The sequence below is a fragment of the Lissotriton vulgaris genome, chromosome 2_1 (assembly GCF_964263255.1).
Source record: "Lissotriton vulgaris chromosome 2_1, aLisVul1.2, whole genome shotgun sequence".
NCBI classification, from domain to species: Eukaryota; Metazoa; Chordata; class Amphibia; order Caudata; family Salamandridae; genus Lissotriton; species Lissotriton vulgaris.
In genome coordinates this window covers 148,409,718-148,429,007 of record NC_141687.1, presented here as the reverse complement: position 1 = coordinate 148,429,007, position 19,290 = coordinate 148,409,718, and the positions used below count along the sequence as shown (strand labels likewise).

Here is a 19,290-nt window from a genome sequence, read left to right as displayed (position 1 = left end):
AGGAAGAGCAGAAGCGCTGGCTCCGTAGCGCCAAGCAACGAAGCAGGTAGGCGGGCTAAGAACAAGTAGACAAGTGTCCAAGTAATTTTAAAAGCAGCGTTGCTCCCGGGGTCGCCGTAAATTGTAAACCTGTATACTTTAACAAAAAAAAAGACAACAATATAAAGTTATTACAGATACAAAATTGGAGATAAATAACTGTGTGGAGCCGCATTTACTTGATTGTATTGTGGTCATGCCTATTAGGGTCTAGCTGTATTCTGTTCTAGAACAATTTCGTTTGTGATGTAATAATTCACAGTGGCTGAGTGGAGCTTGCATTAGAGGAATAAAGCATAATGGAAGCCTCCGGTTTTGTAATGAAATCAGTCAATACACCCATTTGAATATTTCTCAATATTGTATGGACATTTTGAAGGATGCTAAGCAGCAAACCGCTATATCCTCTCATGCTTTCCAGTGTCAGAGGTTTTGTTTCAGAATAATTTGGATCCCATCTTAATCAAGAAGATTTGATCCTGCTAGAATTACTTTATATGCCAGAGACTAAGCTGCAATTTTCTTCATTAAATCCAAATGGATGGGATAACTGCATTAAAAAAAGGCAAGCAGCACCAAACTACTTCAAAATTGCAGTCCGTAAGGGCCTTTTTGAAAGGTTTTCCACCTTTGAAAGTTATTTGGAAAGTCATGTTGGTTCTGGCAATATTTTTGGGTCAGCCTTATGAACTCATCTGCAAAGCTTCATTGCAACATCTTGCCAGCCTTTTTAATATTAATCACTTTTGCCTAAAGAGAGGAGTTGCAAGCTCTTTGCTGTTGAAGTATAAACATGTTTTCATTACAATAGGACAGTAACGAGAACTCGCCCTTAGTTTTACCAAAGGATGTTTCAGAATTTCGTACTGCTCAAGCCATTACCAGTATTTGTTTTTGTAGTAGACCTCTACACCAGTTGAACTCATCTACTTGTTAAAGGTTAGGCGTTATAAGCTACTGTTTGGAAACAAACAAATGTGGTTTAGCAGCCTCAAACCTGTCTCTCTCTTTGAAATGTGCGTGCATTGCTTTATCAGTTGGCAAATAAGCTTCGGCCTCTAAAGCCCAAGGTTCATTAAAACAGAGGGAAAAAAGCTTCTATGACCTAGTTGTGAAACAATCTGTTTGTGGACCTTTATTGGGAAGCTAATTTTAAAAAAGCTCTTATACTTTAACAACTCACTGTTGTCTTGACTCAGACACAGGTGCTGACTTTATTGTAGTTCAAGCTTCACTTAAGAATTTGTTTGCCTGACTGGTTTTCAGACCGGTTTAATACTTTCTGAGACTTTCCTTCATTTTCTCTTATAATTGAGAGCAGCAGTGTTTGGGGATCTGCATACTGCTCTATTATAACTTGTGTGACTATCATTGATGATTCCCCAATAAATAGGAAATAGCTACTTACTTGATTTCTTGTTTCCACATCGTAATGAACTTGATTACAGTCATAAGCTGCAGTCCTGCCTCCCTGGCTGTGGTCTTGGTCATGTGAGACAAATGGCAGTACGTTTAGTCACAGTGCATAGTCGCCATCAAAAACAATGGACTCAGAGGGGCCGATTCCGATGTCAGACGGAAGGGTTCCGACCGACGGTCGGAGCCCTTCAACCTGCATCGGAATGTGCCATTCAGATTCCTTTCCAACTGAGCCATTCCTATGGGCTCGGTCGGAAAGGAATCCAACCCTTATTTCCAGATGTCTTATGAACGGCTCGGAGAGCCCATCCGCCACCCGGAAACCCTTCAGTAATCCCCGTCTGCCTTTTTCTGACCGAGGGAGTGCGACTGCCTTTTCATAGCGGTCTTTCCGCATGAAAAGGCAGTCCAAAACGGTCTTTGGGGGCCCCCAGTTGTGCGAGCCCCTGTTGATCCCTGCACCCCTGAATTTCACAATGCAAGCATGCATCCTGTTCGGAATGCATGCTCCCATTGTGTAGTATACGAGTGCGACTGAACAGGGTTCGGTCGCATCATAATTGCAGGTCCGTAACCGACGACAGTAGATCCGTCAGTTACGGTTCCTGACTGATGTCGGACGGACTCCCGTCCATCCGACATCTGCCCCTGAGAGGCAACTGCCAGTACAAACCTCATGGAATTTGAAATCTCTTAAAAACAGTGTTTCATGTTTTCTAATTTCTTAACCTATCAATATCTTAAGTCCTGACCTGTGGCACTGCTTTTCCACTGCCACCATGCACTCCGATTTGGAGTCCACCCCCGCCCCCACCTCTTCAGTCAAACGTTATTCCTGAGGAGTTAAATCTGTGGTAAGACGAAGTATCAGTCATTAAAAATATCACTAAAGGTAAAAAAGATTTTGTCTTCCTAATTCATGCATGTGAAGCTAGTATTACATTTACATATTTTTTTCATACATTTTCAAAAGAATCTCCTATCAGATTGAAATGGAGGTAGTCTGGTGGAGTGCTTTTAGACCTTCATGCATGTTAGGCAAGTGGTGAGGTCTAAGGAAAAATGCGGTAATAGGTAATTGTTAATTCGACAGGGAGGTGTATATGGCAGTTGTCAGGTGAAGTTAACACATTTTCCTAATTGACTCAACTAGGCTAAATCACCCATAGAGGTGAACTTTTTGAAATTTCCTAAAAGTACTTTAGTACTTGATGTATTTTCAAAGTGCTTGTAAAAACCTATTCTAATTACTGATTTTTCCTTTACAGCTAAAGAAGACTGGAATGTCAGAATTACGAAACTTAGGAAACAGGTGGAAGAGATTTTCAACACAAAATTTGGTAAACTTAAAAAAAAAACTGTGAACTACATTACATTTATTGGCTTATTCGTGTAGCATAGCAGGCATATATTTTTACCTCCAAGCCTCTGCAAGCATTGAACGTTTTTTGGGGGGGATGCTTTTTGTTGGTGGGAAACAATTTGTTTTGTTGAATATTTTTTTGTAACAGATATTTTGTCATACATTTCCTGGGAGTGGTGGGGGTGCCACAGGGCAGGAAGGTTGATCTTGGGCCACAGCTTTACTCTGGATATGCAAACTAAGCCAAGTGGAACCCTTTCAGCACTTGATGCTCCCTGCTAGCAATGGTGAGCCTATTCTTTTTTTTCTTTTTTAATAAACGAATCAGCCCTGGTATATCCAGAGTTACCAATATTGTAATAGACATAATAGTGGTATTGATGTCAACATTTACAGTATCAAGATAAAACTGTTTAGGAGTGAAGAATATATGAGAAAATAACCCAAACAATAAACAGCAGTGCCAAATGCCCCATAAACAGTCTAAAACAAGTAGTTCCCAGCCACCCGAGTTGCATAATTGCATAATTATATTCCAGTCCGTCTATCATCATCCTGTCATCACACCAATGCCCCAATATTTGATGCAGTTGCAGGCTTCTTAGGGAGTTCAGTATAGTGGTACTCTGACTCCGCACTCAATACTACTACACTTTGAAAAAGGCAAGTACTTTATAATCCCAAAAAATGCAATACTGCACACTGCGTTTAGTGTTTATCCTCTTTTTGGCTCTGGCGGTTTCATCAGCTTAGACGTGCCTTGTGGGTTCGATGAGCCCTGTACCGTCCCTCTGGTGAGTCTGCCAGTCAAGCTGAGGCCTGTCCAGGTAGATGCAGTTGGCAGTCCTCAGTTCCAGGTGCAGGGCTCCGGCAGCAATGACTCTTTTCTAAGCACTATCCTTAGGCACAGCAACAGTATACTGTTCAGGCATTGAGTCCTAATGTGCTGCACTGGTGGTAACTTAGGCACAGTGTGACTCAAGGTGACAATCTTGCGCTACACCTGCTCTTAACATCTGGGCACTCTTTTACTGGGTGGGGGAGAGGGATACACTGGGTACGCTACTCACTCGGAGTACTTTGGCGTGTACTGCAGGTTTGCAATCTTTATTTTTCAGCGGACGACTGTCAGGCTTGGGGCACAGAAATGCTGCATTCAACTTGGTTGGGTGACTGGGGCACAGCACATTCAGCAAAGTAGATGTCTGTTTTTGCTTCAGTCAGGCCGTCCAATCTGCACACCTGTCACAAGAGCCTTAGCTGCGATGATTGTGATAACATGAGGAGACCGCTCTCAATTCTTCGGCAGCACTGCAACTTCTCTGATGATTGCGAAGTTGAATAAACAATCCTGATTGCTTCGATCACACAATCTTCCTGTGTTTGGACCTCTACTGCAGAGTCAACTCTTTCAGCACCCTTCAACTGTCAATTCCTCCTGCAGGGGCGGTGCACTCCTTCCCTCTCGCAGGACTCTGTGGTTTCCAGAACAATTGAGACATTCTTCCTCCAGATCAGGCTCCCGCGCTGATATCCCTTTATCTATGGGAGATGGCTGTCAGACAGACACCAGCCCTTGTTGTACAGTCGTTCTCCAGGTACTCTGGGAAACACCCCCTCCACAGTTATAGAGAACTTGGAACTGGAGCAACAACTGGGTCAGCAGCCCCCACTTTTATGTGACTTTCCATGTGACTGTTTTCCCAACTCTGCCTATGCCTTGAGAGATGCTCTTCACAGCAGGGCTGTGTCCAGCTCAGAGTATCTACAACAACAACAAAGCTGTGAGCAGGCTGCATCTCGACCATCACCAACCTTATCTGACATACTTCAGGAAGTCTAAAGGGCTGCTTCCCTTCTAAAGGATAAGAGATACGAGAGTCCCACCATTCACCCTAGCCATCCACTAAATAGTAGTCTCTTGAAGATTAATCAGCAGCCCTCTCTATCAGAAAGACCTTTCCTCTTTCCTCACTTCAGGGTTTTTCTCTCCAGTCTCAAAAATTCCAGCAATTCATTTCCTCTGTCTGGGAAAGAAACTTCACCCACATTTTGTGTACTTGAAGAGACCAGGCTTACAAAATGAAACCCACATGCTGGTGTCATTCTGGTTCACTTAGGCACTTCTGCATTGCATAACTCCGTGAATGGGCAAAAGTGCCTGGTCAGACTATTATTAATACAAAACACAGTATGTTGTCACTACCACGCAGCACATGTGAAACCGGTAGCATGGAGAGCAGTCCTACTGTTACTATCAGGGCCTGCTTGGTGTGCCCCTCCTGGTCTAAAACCCATTGTCAGTCAGCCTTCACACTTATACTGGATAATTGTGAGGCTAGGGTCATATTCTAAAGCCCAGCATTAAGCGTTCATGCAATTTGCGCACACAGGGAAGGGGGCATGACTATACATTATGCAGGACACATTCCCATCGCAACACGTATATGAATGTTGAGCTACAGCACTGATGGTTAATGGCTGGGGCACTTCATGACATTACTTAATCGAGCCGCCATCCTCTTGAGCCCTCTCCAAGGTTTCTTTGAGAATGCAACTAGGGCAGCATTATGGAATGTACTCACTTTCACTTCTGACCTTAGTGTAATGGCAAATATTCCTGGAGTGACCATCAAGAGTTCTACAATCTCTGCCTCTCCCCAATACATGTGGAGATTTCTTGCAAAGCCTAGCTCACATTCTGCTGCAAAATAATCCTAAGGAAAAGAAGATGGGCTAATCAGAAGTTGTAAAGGCAAGCCTCATATGAGATGACTGACATTTTCAGAGCTGAGCCGAAGACGTGCCACGCGCTGAGAAAGAGGAATTGTGACCTTCTGTTATACCTGTGGTACAAACAGATGATGGTCCAAAGGCCATTTCTCTAAGGCTGTGAACTATGAGGAGGCCTAGATCCTCCTACTAGTGGCACAAAACACACCATGCTGAGGCTGGAGACCAAGTCAACGCCATCCGCGTCCAGTGCAAATTAAAGTCTGTTTCAAATTCCTAAATGCAAGTAAATTGACTCAGAGGACTGAGACAACTTTCAGGTTCCGCTCCTCCATCTGGTTCCATCAGATGATCCAGCTTTTATTCATGGACAAATTGTCCCAGACTTCTTAGTTGTGCATAGTGTCCAGAGGAGATTCCTTCAGCCTGACCGCGTATAAGCGTCTCAGTGCTGCAGGAAAGCTGGTTGCACTTGGGGCAGCCGCACAGTTACACATTGCCAGTTAGGTGAGACCCTTCTCCTGGTACAACCAGTACCACTGAGAGGAGCTGGTAAAGCACCTACCAGAGGCCCATCATAAGATGATCATCATCAGCAGTGGTAATAATATATGTGTACTTGACACAATGGATTCCACTGTGAGGGTTTTTAGTACTAGCATCCTCCTCTGCAGGTATGCCTGGCTTTGGTATCGTGTTTAGGCCTGCGGTGTAGCTGCATCCCTCTTATTCGAATAGCATCTGTCCACCCGAGGTATATTAGATGCTTAAAAATCAAAAGGAGTCATACCAAAGGGCGTAACGCAGGCCCCCGTAGCCCGCGCTGTGCATGGTGGCACCCATGTTCAGGGGCCCCCTCAGCTCAGTACCCGGCCGGAGAGCTCCTGATTAAGCTTGGAGGGGGCCTCTCCACGTACCTTGCAGGGGAGCCCCCTCAAGTTTCGTTACGCCACTGCATCATACACCTGCTTTTTAAAAACAACCTAGCAGGGGAGGTACCAAACAAGGTTAATGGGTGGTGTGCGGGTTTGGATTGTATGCAAGCATGCTCTTCGTTCCAAACCTTTGTACCAACTGTCCTTTCAGATCCCTAGAGGACAGACTTTCCAGGAAGGGACCTATAGTTGAAATGGGTGTTGAAAAAGCAGACCTGGCTCCTCAAGGTGCTCCTGGCTGCAAAACAGTGACACCCCCACTCACTCAGTGGGTAAACTACCTCAGTCTAGGGGGTCCTCTTCGTTGTGACGCAAGTGCACTATTTAAAATCCACACAATCCCATTCTAACATCCCACCAAACCTCCCCCTCCCTTTCTGGAGGAAAGGATTAATGCTCTTTTAGCAAAAAGTCTTGATCTTGCTTTTCGACCGTTCTCCTTTTCTGAGCAGTTTCACATAGTCACTCTAAGGAAATGCCTCTGTGTGGACTGATACTGCTGGCTTTTCGACTTCGGTTGAACTGGGACCTGCTAACCAGACTGTGGTGCTGTGACCCTTAGAAGTGTCATCTTAAATTGGCTACTCCAGTTGGCTCGCCTTAACTTACTCCTAAATCTCTAGTATATAGTACTAAAGGTACCCTTGGGCCTGCAAAACTCACTGTGTCACCCTGAGTACGACACAGAAAAATATGTCTCCCAGCCTGCCATTGCAGACTGGTAGTGCAGTTTAAAACTGCTAAACCGACTTTGCCATTTAAAGCAATGGTAAAATGCAAACCTCCCATTTTAAAAAGTCACCCCTACAGCAAGCCTACTGGGTGCTACGGCAGGTTTCAGCATTTCGAAAGGTAGAATATGTGTGAGTACAGGGTTACACTTTTGACACCTCAGCTGTGCGAACAACTTTATGGGACTACTAAAGTCTGTACTTTAAGGTATCATACAATTTGTTACATTACATTGACTTGATGCCCAAGTCAACTTTAATGTAACTTCTTGCTACATGCAACTTTTAGAAAGTTGGCACTTTGTTGCCATGGTTTTTCAATGACCATTTGCAACGTTGGCCATGAGACGCCTTCTACTAGTCTTGGAGACGTGTAAATGTCTCACAGGACAGTTAACAACAAAGGCCTGCAGATGGAGGAGGTGTTACCTCCTCCTGTCAGGAAGCCACAAGGGGTTTAGCCCAAGAGATGAGTTACAAAGGGAAAGCTGCCTTTGTAGTACAAATGGTGAACACACATGAGGGGCTGCTCTTTAGTCTGGTTAGACAGGTTGCTGTCTGGGACAGAGAGGAGAAAACACTGGCCAAATTGTTTTTCCCATGAATGTGTAGCCCCCAGGTAGCCACACTTCTAGGGCGGGTTATCGAGGTCTAGACACCACGAGAAGAGTGTAGCCATCTTGGCAGTGGACCAAATAGAGCGCTCTGGAATAGCTAGATGCAAAACTTCATAGGACGTTGTCACCAGGTGGGAGGGAACCAAGTAAACATTAAGAAACTGCAGCCTCCCCTAAAGGCATATTCTGGGCATAAGAGGCACCCTTACCCCCCTCCCCAGAACTAAGATCTTGCTTGGACTTAACAAAAGGATTAGGAAGTAATGCCCTGCTGACCTTGGACCTGGCAGAGAGAGGCTGCACCAGACTTAGGTTGCACCTTCTGCTCCATGGGCTTGAAAAGGAAGGGGCTGCACCTGCCCTGTCCTGCTCACAGAGACTTGTCCAGGGGCCCTAGCCAGAACCAGACACTCCTAGTCAGTTGGCTGATTTTATGTTCTTAGCACATAGCCACAAAAGCTGAGGAAGCCTGCCTAGGCGATCTGGTAGCCCAGATCACTCATTCAACGCTCCTTTTCACAGCTGACTGAGACCCGACATCTGGAAGTTGCATTTGAGTCTGCTGGGCCTGGGAGTCTCGTTGGAGTTCAGTTCTGCTGTCCAGTAGAAGAGTTGCTGCCAAGAGAAGGGAACAGCTGGTTTAGTTGTATCTGGTGACCAATAGTCCAGTGGCGAATGGACTTCTGCTGGACCAAAGAAGACATCGAGGGAAGCTGACCCCTGTAGCCAAATTCACCCCACTAGGCCATGGACTGAGAAATAGCCCCAGGAAGACCCCTGTCAGCCGCACTGCATCTTTAGCATCCTGTATTTGTTGCACCAGGGACCCTTTATACAAGTCGATGACAAGCAGTCCGAGACTACTTTTCTTGCGAAGATAACTGTTCCTTTGGGCTTTGTTGGCCCTCTTTACAGGCGCCTCTTCAGCTAAGTCACCCTAAGTAGTTCTGAGTAACCGCATTGATCCTTTTTTATTTTTTATTTTCCAAAAATCTTTATTGCACAATATAGCTTGATGTACAATTCAGAATACAGAATATCATTCGTCAACTCAAGCTGAAACCATACATATAATATCAATGGTGTACGTTCCCCCCCCCCCCCTCTCCCCCAAGTCCTCCCCTCCCCCCCAACTGCCCACCCCCCAGGACCACCCCAACTGTAACCAAAGGGAGACAAGGTCAAGCAGTACATCCACATAGAAGTTCAAAGTCCAAAAGTCCTCTCGCAAATAACGTTTGCAAATATTCATTTCAAGTCTGTAATCTTCCCCGCCCTCATGCAACCTCAACCCGCATCCACTGGTTAAACATCCAAAGTCCCTGCACCCTCTCATACCAAGATCACACCTCATACAACTCCCCCACAACTACCTCCGCACTGTCATCATCCGATTGCTGAATCAATAAATAAGCTGTCAGGGGCCCCCAGATATCCTTTGGACGAGATTTCAGAGGCAATTGGTCTGCGTTTGCATGAAGGTGTTCCTGCCGAGTGGACATGTCGTGTATCCAAGCCTTGAATTTAGGCGCCATACCTCTGCCCCATCTGCAGGCCACCTGTCGTCGTGCCAGAAACACACCCATTGCTAGGAATATCTGAAAGAGACACGTTAGTGATAGATTCCTTACCATAGATTCCTTATCTTAGAATATCCCCAGGCGTCAGACTGGATCCGGACATTTTTGCGTAGTGTATTGAGCTCCCTGTCGCGGCCGTGAGGCCTAACCTCCTCACTGAGGTCCTCAAACCGCAGACAAGCTCCAGCGAGCCTCTGCTGCCGTTCAATGAGGCCTTATGTGACGTTCTTGTGGGCACTTGGTCCAAGCCCGCCACAGGTCTGCCAGTGGATAGGAATGTGGCCAGACGCTACCGCCCGACGCCAGGCGACCCTTGCTTTTTGTCCACCCATCCCAACCCCGAGAGCCTGGTCATCCAGGCCTCCACTTCCCAGACCGCATTCCCGTCGGCTCCGCCCAATAGGGAATCCAAGAGATATGAACAGTTCGGGAAGTAGGTGTTCTCGTCCCTAAGCTTAGGGCTGCGGTCTGTCAATACCGCCTGTCTCTTGGGCCGCTACACCCACACCCTGTGGGACGCGGACGTGCTGCCACAATGTCCGGAGGAGGTCCGGGCTAAACTCGCCCAAACCCTTGTGGAGGGCCGAGATGCAGCACGATATTCCAACCGGTGTGGGCTGGATACCACGGACTCACTGGGCAGGGCGATGGCAATGACGGTGGCAGTTCGACGCCACGCCTGGTTGAGGTCCGCCAACTTTTCGGCCGATGTCCAGGCCACACTTCTGGGCATGCTGTTTGATGGCCGTCGCCTCTTTGGCGACAAGGCAGACCATGCGCTTGAGCGTTTTAAGGACTCCAGGGCTACGACCAAGTCCTTGGGCCTCTCGGCCACACGCCAGCAATCAGGTGCCTTTCGCTCCTTTCGTGGCCTAGGAAGGGACGCCCCCACACGTGCTGCCAGCCACGCGCCACAGAATGTTCAACAGCGCGGTGGCGGCCGTGGAAACCACCGCGGCGGCGGTCAGGGATAACGGCGAGGCCAGTCCACACCACCCGCCTCAAAACCTTCCTAGTCCGAGTATTCAGGCCCATGTGATGCCGGTGGGAGGCAGGATTCGCCATCACCTCTCCCACTGGCGCACTGTCACATCGGACAGGTGGGTGCTGCAAATCGTCCGAATGGGCCACTCCCTCCCCTTCGATGCGACTCCTCCAGCCATTCCACCGCATGTCGGATCACTTGCAACTTCTGCAAATCGTAGTCACAGCCCTCTTGGCCAAGGGGGCCATCGAGCGCGTTCCTGGGCCGGAAGTAGGGTGTGGTTGTTACTTCCACTACTTTCTGGTACCCAAGAAGGGCAAAGGGGGCCTACGCCCTATCTTGGACCTGCAGAACGTCAACGGCTTCCTCCGGAAGGAGAAGTTCAAGATGCTGACTTTGGCTCAGGTCTTAGCTGCCCTAGACCCTGGAGACTGGCTGGTAGCGTTGGACTTGCAGGACGCTTATTTTCACATCCCCGTCCTGCCGGCCCACCGGCGTTACCTGCGGTTCACGGTAGGCCAAGAGCACTTTCAGTTTACCGTGCTCCCCTTCGGCCTTACCAGCGCCCCATGGGTGTTCACGAAGGTGATGGCGGTGGTCGCAGCTCGTCTGCACAGGTTAGGGGTGTCAGTCTTTCCCTACCTGGACGACTGGTTGTTGAAGGTGGGCTCGCCCCAGACAGTCGTCAGCCACCTCCAGACTACGGCCGACCTCCTGCACTTGCTGGGGTTCTCCATCAACGTGCCAAAGTCGCACCTGTGTCCCTCCCAGAAGCTCCTTTTCATCGGAGCGGTTCTCGACTCGGCGCAGTTTCAGGTTTACCCACCTGAACAGCGGGTTCGGGATATACAAGCTCTGATTCCAATCTTCCAGCCGTTGTCCCGAGTCTCGGTTAGGTTGACGCTGCGGCTTCTGGGGCTGATGGCCTCCTGCATCCTTCTGGTGCATCACGCCCGGTGGCGGATGCGGGCTCTGCAGTGGGACCTGAAGTTTCAGTGGGCCCAGCATCAGGGCAACTTGTCGTGATCTCGGAGGGTGCTGCGAGACAACTGCAGTGGTGGCTCACGGACCGCGATTGAGTCAGTGGCAGATCCCTCTCCCTACCCCACCCGGAGCTCGTGGTTGTGACGGACGCGTCCCTCCAGGGCTGGGGAGGCCACATGGGAGAGGCGGAGATCAGAGGCCTCTGGTCTCCGGCGGAGTACCGGCTGTATATCAACCTTTTGGTGCTGCGGGCGATTCATCTAGCACTGAAGGCATTCCTCCCCTCTGTCCGGGGGAGTGTAGTGCAGGTGTTCATGGACAACACCACCGCCATGTGTTACTGCAACAAACGGGGTGGGGTCGTGGACCCTATGCCAGGAGGCTCTGCGCCTCTGGCAGTGGCTGGAACATCAGGGCGTGACCCTGGTGGTTCAACACCTGGCAGGCTCTCTTGAATGCCAGGACGGACGAACTCAGCCGTCTGTGCATGATGGATCATGAATGGAGTCTGAACTCGGACTTGGCACAAGGCCTCTTTCAGCAATGGGGAGAGCCTTGGTTAGATCTATTCGCCACAGAAGAGAACGCACAATGTCATCAGTTCTGCGCGTTGGAGTTTCCAAGGCGGCACTCGCTCTGAGACGCTTTTTCGTCGCGAGTGGAGTTGCGGTCTATTGTACGCCTTTCTGCCTAAACCACTTCGGCCCAGAGTGCTGAAGAAGATCAGGCGCGACCGGGCCCAGGTAATCCTTGTGGCTCTGGACTGGGCATGAAGATACTGGTATCCCGAGCTGCTCAGCATGTCAGTCGATCCCCCGATTCGTCTGCCTCTTCTGGAGGACCTTCTGTTGCAGCAGCAGGGGACGGTTCTGCACCGAACCTGTCCAGTCTCCACCTACAGACTTGGAGATTGAGCGGCGGCAGTTAAGGCCATTTGACTTGCCTCCCGAAGTCTGTGATATCATTCTGGCAGCCAGGCGTCTCTTCACAAAGTCGGTATACGCCTGCAGGTGGGACAGATTTGTGGCATGGTGCGCAGCAAAGGCTGTGGACCCACTCTCTGCACCCCTTTCTGAGGTTCTCCTCTTTCGTCTTTCTCTTGCCCAGCAGGGCTCTGCTCTGGGCACTCTCAAAGGGTACCTTTCTGCTCTTTCTGCCTTCTTACGGGTACCGGATCAGCATTCCTTGTTCAGGTCCCCCATTGCAAATAGGTTTTTGAAGGGCATCACACACATGTTCCCTCCTGTTCCCTTCGTGATGCCCCAGTGGGACTTAAATCTTGTGCTTACTTACCTCATGTGTGCTCCCTTTGAGCCGCTCCATAACTGTCCTCTCCGTCTTCTTACTCTGAAGACTGCTTTCCTGGTTGCCATCACCTCTGCCAGGATAGTGAGTGAGCTCCAGGCTCTTTCTTCTACACCTCCTTTCCTCTCTGTTCATCCGAACAAGGTTGTGTTGCGAACAAGACCTTCCTTCTTGCCCAAGGTTGTCACGGCCTTCCACATCGGGCAGTCCATTACTTTGCCCACCTTCTTTCCGCCTCCACATCCCTCGAAAGAGGAAGAGAGGCTCCACCGTCTGGACCCAAAACGTGCGCTCTCTTATTATCTAGATCGCACACGCCAGTTCCGGGTGGATGACCAACTCTTCGCTGGTTACGTGGGCTCTAAGAAGGGCAAGGCGGTGCACAAGAGGACCATCTCGCGGTGGATCATCTTGTGTATCCAGGCATGTTACTCCATGGCCAAAAAGGAGCCCCCTGCTGGATTGCGGGCTCATTCTACTCGGGCCACGGCAACTACAACTGCTCTGGGCCGAGGAGTGCCCTTGCAAGGCAGCTACGTGGGCCTCGCTGCACAAGTTTGCAAGACACTACTGCCTGGACAGCCAAGTCCAGAGGGATGGCTTCTTTGGCCGTTCCGTCCTCCAGGACTTTCTGGTGTGATTATTGGTTCGCAGACCCACCACCGGGGTTGGTATTGCTGGGGTATCTATTCTAAGGTAAGGAATCTATCACTAACGTGTCTCTTTCAGATGCACAAGTTACTACTTGTGTAACGATATATCTGTAAGAGACATTAGTTAGTGATAGATTCCTTACCGACCCACCCATCCTCCCCGTTCTGCGAACCGATATCTAGGGTTAAGGTCATCCCCTTTCAGGGCCCGAGTTTCATGGCACCAGTGTTGGTTCTATCATGGCTCTGCGTATCTGGCGCGGAAATGCTGTGTATCAGAACTGACGTCAGCGTGCATGGGCGGCGTCCAAGTACTCCGACGACGTCATTCTGGCGCTAACGACGCCGACGACAGACGCGGAGCCGCGGACGACGCCTACCAACGCGCAGGGGTATTGCTACGCAAAAATTTCTGGATCCAGTCTGACGCCTGGGGATATTCTAAGGTAAGCAATCTATGGAAAGGAATCTATCACTAACTAATGTCTCTTACGGATATATCGTCACACAAGTAGTAACTTGTGCTTCCGGTGTGGTGTCTTTGTCGCCAGTGAAGCCCAGCAAAGCTTTAAGGGGGGTTGGTTCAATCGGAATACCCAGCATTTGAGTTGGTCCAGTAAATACTTCCTCCCAATAAGAGGCCACTCGGGGCCACCTCCATGCTAGATGCTTAAAGTCCGCCCCACCCTGCCCGCAGCTCAAACATTTATCATCATCCCTGACGTGTAGCTTATGTAACTTCACCGCGGTATGATAGTCAATGAAAATATTTATAGTGCAGTATTTGCGGCCTACTGTTACTGGATATCGCGTCTGTCTGGAGGCAGGCCACATCCCACTGGTCGTCGGTCAGAGGGTTGTCTAGATCCTCATGCCATTCCCTTCTGGCTCTTACCGGATGCGGTGGTAGCGCGCAACATACCCGCTTATATAACAAAGAAATAACATGTTTGGGGGTGTCAGTGTGTAACATTAAGTGAAGCGACATGAAGGTCTCCCGCTCTTTTGGGAAATCCGGGGTCGCGGCCCTAACACTCTGCCTATGTCTTGTATAAAGGAACACATCCATAAAGGAGTGCTCAGAGTCCCCAAGGAATTGATCTTTCGTACGAAATTCACCCCCAATATACAGATCTCCCCATACTGCAGTTTTTCTAGCAATTTTTGGCATATCTTTTCACTCGTAACCGGCATTAAAGGGCAGTGCCGTAAGAGCACCCTGGGGGAATACATCAAGTGCATCCCTTCAGCTCGGGCCAGCCAGTTCCACGCTCTAACTGTGCAGTCAACCGTGGATGGATCTCCTTCCCATTCCTTTGATGGTATAAACACATACCCATATGGTGGCACCGGGGCCATATACCCATCCTCCACGTCAAGGGGCATGAACGGGGGTGGATGGAACCAGTATACCGCAAAATGTGCCTGTGCGCTATAATATTATTGTTCAAAATTAAGAACATCAAACCCACCAAATTGGTATGGCAGCGTAAGTGTGGTTAACTTCAAACGTGCTTGCTTGCCTCCCCATATAAGAAGTACCAGTTGCGCTTTAAGCGTATTAAAAAAGAAGGCTCCTGGATGGTAAGGGATATTTAAGAACAAGTATAAAAATGTGGGCAAAATATTCATCTTAATCAAGGATATCCTCCCAGCCATCGAGAGGGGTAGTTTAATCCATTTGGAAATATTATCCGTCACCCTATCCATGGCCAGACCATAATTCGAACTCAGCAAAGCCTCTTTCTCTGGTGACAACAATACCCAGATACTTGAAGTCCTCCGTCTCCCATGTTAATGGGTAATTCAATGGGTGGGGCAGGGTTTGGTCTGTCAAGGGGAAGACTGCGGATTTGACCCAATTAATTTGCATTCCGGCAATGGCCCCAAACTTTGTGATCTCCCGTAAGACTGGATTAAGGTTGTCCTGCGGTTTACGTACTTACAGCGTAATGTCGTCTGCATAAAGGGATACTAGTAACTGCCTGGATGGGTATATGAGGGACCTATGAGTATGATGCTGCCTCAGTTTCGCAGGTAGGGGCTCTATTGCCAGAGCAAACCGCACAGGGGAATGCTGGCACCCCTGCCTTGTTCCCCTGGCAATTGGCAAGGTCGCAGATAGGGAGCCATTAAGAAGGACTCTGGTACATGGCTGCTTATATAGCAGTTGTATCCATTTGACAAAGGAATCCAGCATTCACATAGTCCCATTCTACGGTGTCAAACGCTTTGGTGGCGTCCAAAAAGACAGCCACAGCAGCGCTATGTGGGTCAATATCCTGCAGTACAGCGAGGAGAGTCCGCAGATTATGGGCCGTGGCACGATTTGGCACAAAACCTGCTTGGTCAGGCAAAACCAGTCGTTCTAGGAGAAGGTTACGTCTCGTCGCTAGGGTTTTGGCTAAAATGTTTGTGTCTCCATTAACCCCTTTGACGCTCATGACGAGCTCAGGTCATCATGAATTACGGCTCTCGTACACTCATGACGAGCTGAGCTCGTCATGAATCGCAGGTTTTTAAAAAAGTCAGCGCACAGCGGGAAAACCCGCCGCGCGCATGGAGTTAAGTAGTGACAAAGGGTGATACGAATCGCAATAGATTGGGGACTTGCTGGGTTTTAACAGTGACATTATTTGGGCTTCCCTCGTAGTTGCAGGCAGCTGACCCTCCTCCATTGCTTCATAGAAGACTGCTTTCAGTATAGGTGCCAGAATGGATACGTAAGTTATATTAAATTATATGGGGAGGCCATCGGATCCTGGAGCTTTCCCCAAGGACATGGTCATAATGGCCTCCGTTATCTCGTCGACTTCTAAGTCCTGAGCCAAAAATGTACGTTGCCCGTCTCCTAGCCATGCTAATGTGGCATCCTCCAAGAACCCCTGAAGGTATAGCGGAGTCCCTCTCTGCGAGGTATAAAGCTTGGTATAAAAGTCCACTAGGGTAGACATTTGATCCGGGAGATTCCTATGCAGCCATCCCTGCTCGTCCTGCAATTCAGTGACATAATTATGAAATCTAGGGGGGTGCACCGCATTGGCCTAGGCCCTCCCAGACCTATCACCCTCCCCGTACACCCGAGCCACACAATGTTTCCCCCGGAATTTACTTTCTCTATCCGCCGCCTCCTTGTAGTCTGTCATTTTCCCTCTCAGACGTGCCCTTAACTACCCCTGTCTCCGCCCATCTCTAATTCCCTTTCTAACTCTTTCAGCTCTCCTTCAAGTGTATGTAACTCTCGACGGAGGTCCTTCAGTATACGCCCTCCCTTGGAAATACGCCAGCCCCTCACTGTCACGTTGAACACTTCCCACACCGTCAGCAAACTGGCCACCGAGTCAATATTTCTAGTGAAGAAGTCTTTAATATCCTGCTCCATCTCCGTCCTAAACACAGCATCTTGCAAGGGTAATGGGTTCAGTCGCCAGTTAAGATAGGGGGATAGATCTATCGGGGGCTGCAGTGTTACCAGCACAGGGAAGTGATCAGAATACGTACGGGCCCGGTGTGTCCCCCTACTGACCCAATGCGTCATTCCCATTGTTAGCAATACGTAATCTAAACTGGCCCATGTATTGTGTACAGCCGAATAATGTGTACCTTCCCTCCGTGAGGGGTGCATGCGGCGCCACGTGTCCACTAAATAATCGGATTCTATTATATCATGCAGGGTGCGCTGGGCAGTGGTGTAATTTGATGCAGCAGCATGAGAGCGATCGTGACCCGGGTCAACCACAGTATTAAAGTCCCCTCCCCATAGAACATATGTGGACCGAAGCATGCTCCTCAGCATAAGCAAGGAATGTACATCATCCACATTGGGGCCATAGTAACTTGCTATAGCAATGTCTTGTGAGTGTAACCTCCCCCACAGCAGACAATACCTCCCTACAGGATCCATTTCCATCCCACCTAGTGCAAACTGGACTCCTAGTCTAAGAAGTATAGCCACCCCTCTAAAATAGCTGGAATACAATGCGAAGCATCTGTGGGAGGCCCATTGTGTCGCGAATTGGGGCGTACCTCCTCGCGGAAGGTGGGTCTCTTGTAACAAAGCGATATGGATATGGTGGCGATCCAAATACCCCAGCACCTGCCTCCGTTTCCTCGGATCATTCAATCCTCTCACGTTCCAGGAAATGATGTGAAGTTCATTACTGTTGCTTATATCCTCAGTCACACCTACTGTTAATGTCAGTCTGCCATATACTGTGGATGCATCCTTCTTGCTCAATCACCCAGTGCAACCTTGCCCCCTTAACCTTCACATCCCCACCCCCGCCCACACCGGTTACCCCAACTTGCCAAGAACCGCCCCCTCCCTCCCCTCCCCAACATTCATCCCAAAGAAAAACATCCAATTCCCCACTAAGGAAACAAAACTCGTGGTAAGGGGAATGCCTCTCTATTTCACCCGTCCGCTCCCCAAATATTGAGGAGGGTCGCTATAACGGGACGGAGGTGAGTGCCCGGGCCGCAAAAATTATCAAAATATTCAATAAGCAAAAATAATACATCACCACCACTGTACAGTGTACAATACGCATCACTCGGGGGTAGAAGGTCAGACAGGATCCGTTATTGGCGATTGGGACCGGGAGCGTCTGCGGGTAGCCTCTTCTTGGAATGCGGCTCTTCGTTCGTGTTTAAAGAACTCCTCCACCTGCTGAGGAGAAGTGAAGAGATGTTGTTTTCCTCGGTGGCATGCTGTTTGTGGGCTACCGCTCCGTCCTCCAATCCCGACACCCTGTGCACCACCTCCTTGAGCCGCACATCATGCTGATCAAGTTTCGCAACCACCATCCCTAGCCTTCTGTTCATAACGTCCATCTTCGAGTCAATTAACGTGAGGCTCTGTTGCATTCCCACCAGCCCTCATCTCTCGCCTCCTGCGGATCCGGGTCCACAAGCTCTTTGGAGCTGGAGCCAAGCGTCTTTAGCGCATCAAAGGACAGCTTTGCCTGTCTGGTCTCTGTTCTACCCATAGTGACCAGCCGCAAGTCGTGTGCACTCGTCGATCGGGGCTGATATATATGCCTCAGGGGAGCAGGTACTCTTCTTCCCGTCGCTCTCACTCCCACAGCGCGCTATCTCTGCCAGCCTCATCGTCCTGCAGTGTGGCCCAGTGGAATGCTGCCACTTGGCCTGTATAATAGCACAGAGTAGACCGGGGGCTGATGTAGTGCCGCAAGGGAGCCGTTACTCTTCTTCCCGCCGCTTTCACCATCACAGCACGCTATCCCTTCCGACCCCTCCGACCTGTGGTGTTTCCCAGTTAAAGACTGCCTTGTGGCCTGTATAATGGCACAGTGTGGACCGGGGGTCCCGGCGGGCACATAAGTCCATGGGCCAGACAGGGCGAATGCCAGCAACCCGGGGCGCAGAGGGGCCGATGATCCCCAAATCAGCAAGTGAGATGCCCTCTGTACTTCTAATCAGTCACTGATAGCAGGAGTCTGTTGCCCCCAGATGCTGCATACAAAATGGCGGTGTGGGGCCTACTGCGCAGTGTGAAATCCTCTCCTGTCAGATGCAAGCTCAGCAAGCTCCTGCTTGGCCCCACACGCAAGTCTGGAGCTGGCCTCAGGGCTGGAATGCAGGCACCAGCTCCTCCGTTGTCTCCAGCCGTCCCCGCTCCTCACCTCAATCGCCGCCATGTCGCGGGCCAATCTGCTGATCACTCTCCACCACACGCGGACCCGGGGCTGCACCCGCAGCAGTCTCCCAGGTCCGCAGCACTGTAGCTCCTCTCTGGCCCCTCCGAGCGCCTCTGACAGATATCTGGCGCAGGATGCGTCTCCGTCACGCTCCGCAGTCTCTAGCGGCAATCCGGTGCCACGGGCGGCGTCGCGACTTGGCCTGCACAGCCTCGGTCTCTCATGGCTCTTACAGCCGCCCAGGACCTCGGGCCGCTCACTCCTCGTTCCGCTCCTGGGTCCCGTA

The 19,290-nt window shown here is 49.7% G+C and overlaps 1 protein-coding gene across 4 annotated transcripts in view; it reads left to right on the top strand.

The window, feature by feature from the left end:
• GTF2I (general transcription factor IIi) overlaps nucleotides 1–19,290 on the top strand; it is a 1,434,650-nt gene that overhangs the window by 811,353 nt on the left and 604,007 nt on the right. For all 4 annotated transcript variants that reach the window (XM_086954596.1, XM_086954597.1, XM_086954594.1 and 1 more), the window contains one exon: nucleotides 2,727–2,798. In XM_086954596.1, coding sequence (XP_086810722.1) covers nucleotides 2,727–2,798 — 72 coding nt within the window. The remainder of the gene's footprint in view (nucleotides 1–2,726; nucleotides 2,799–19,290) is intronic.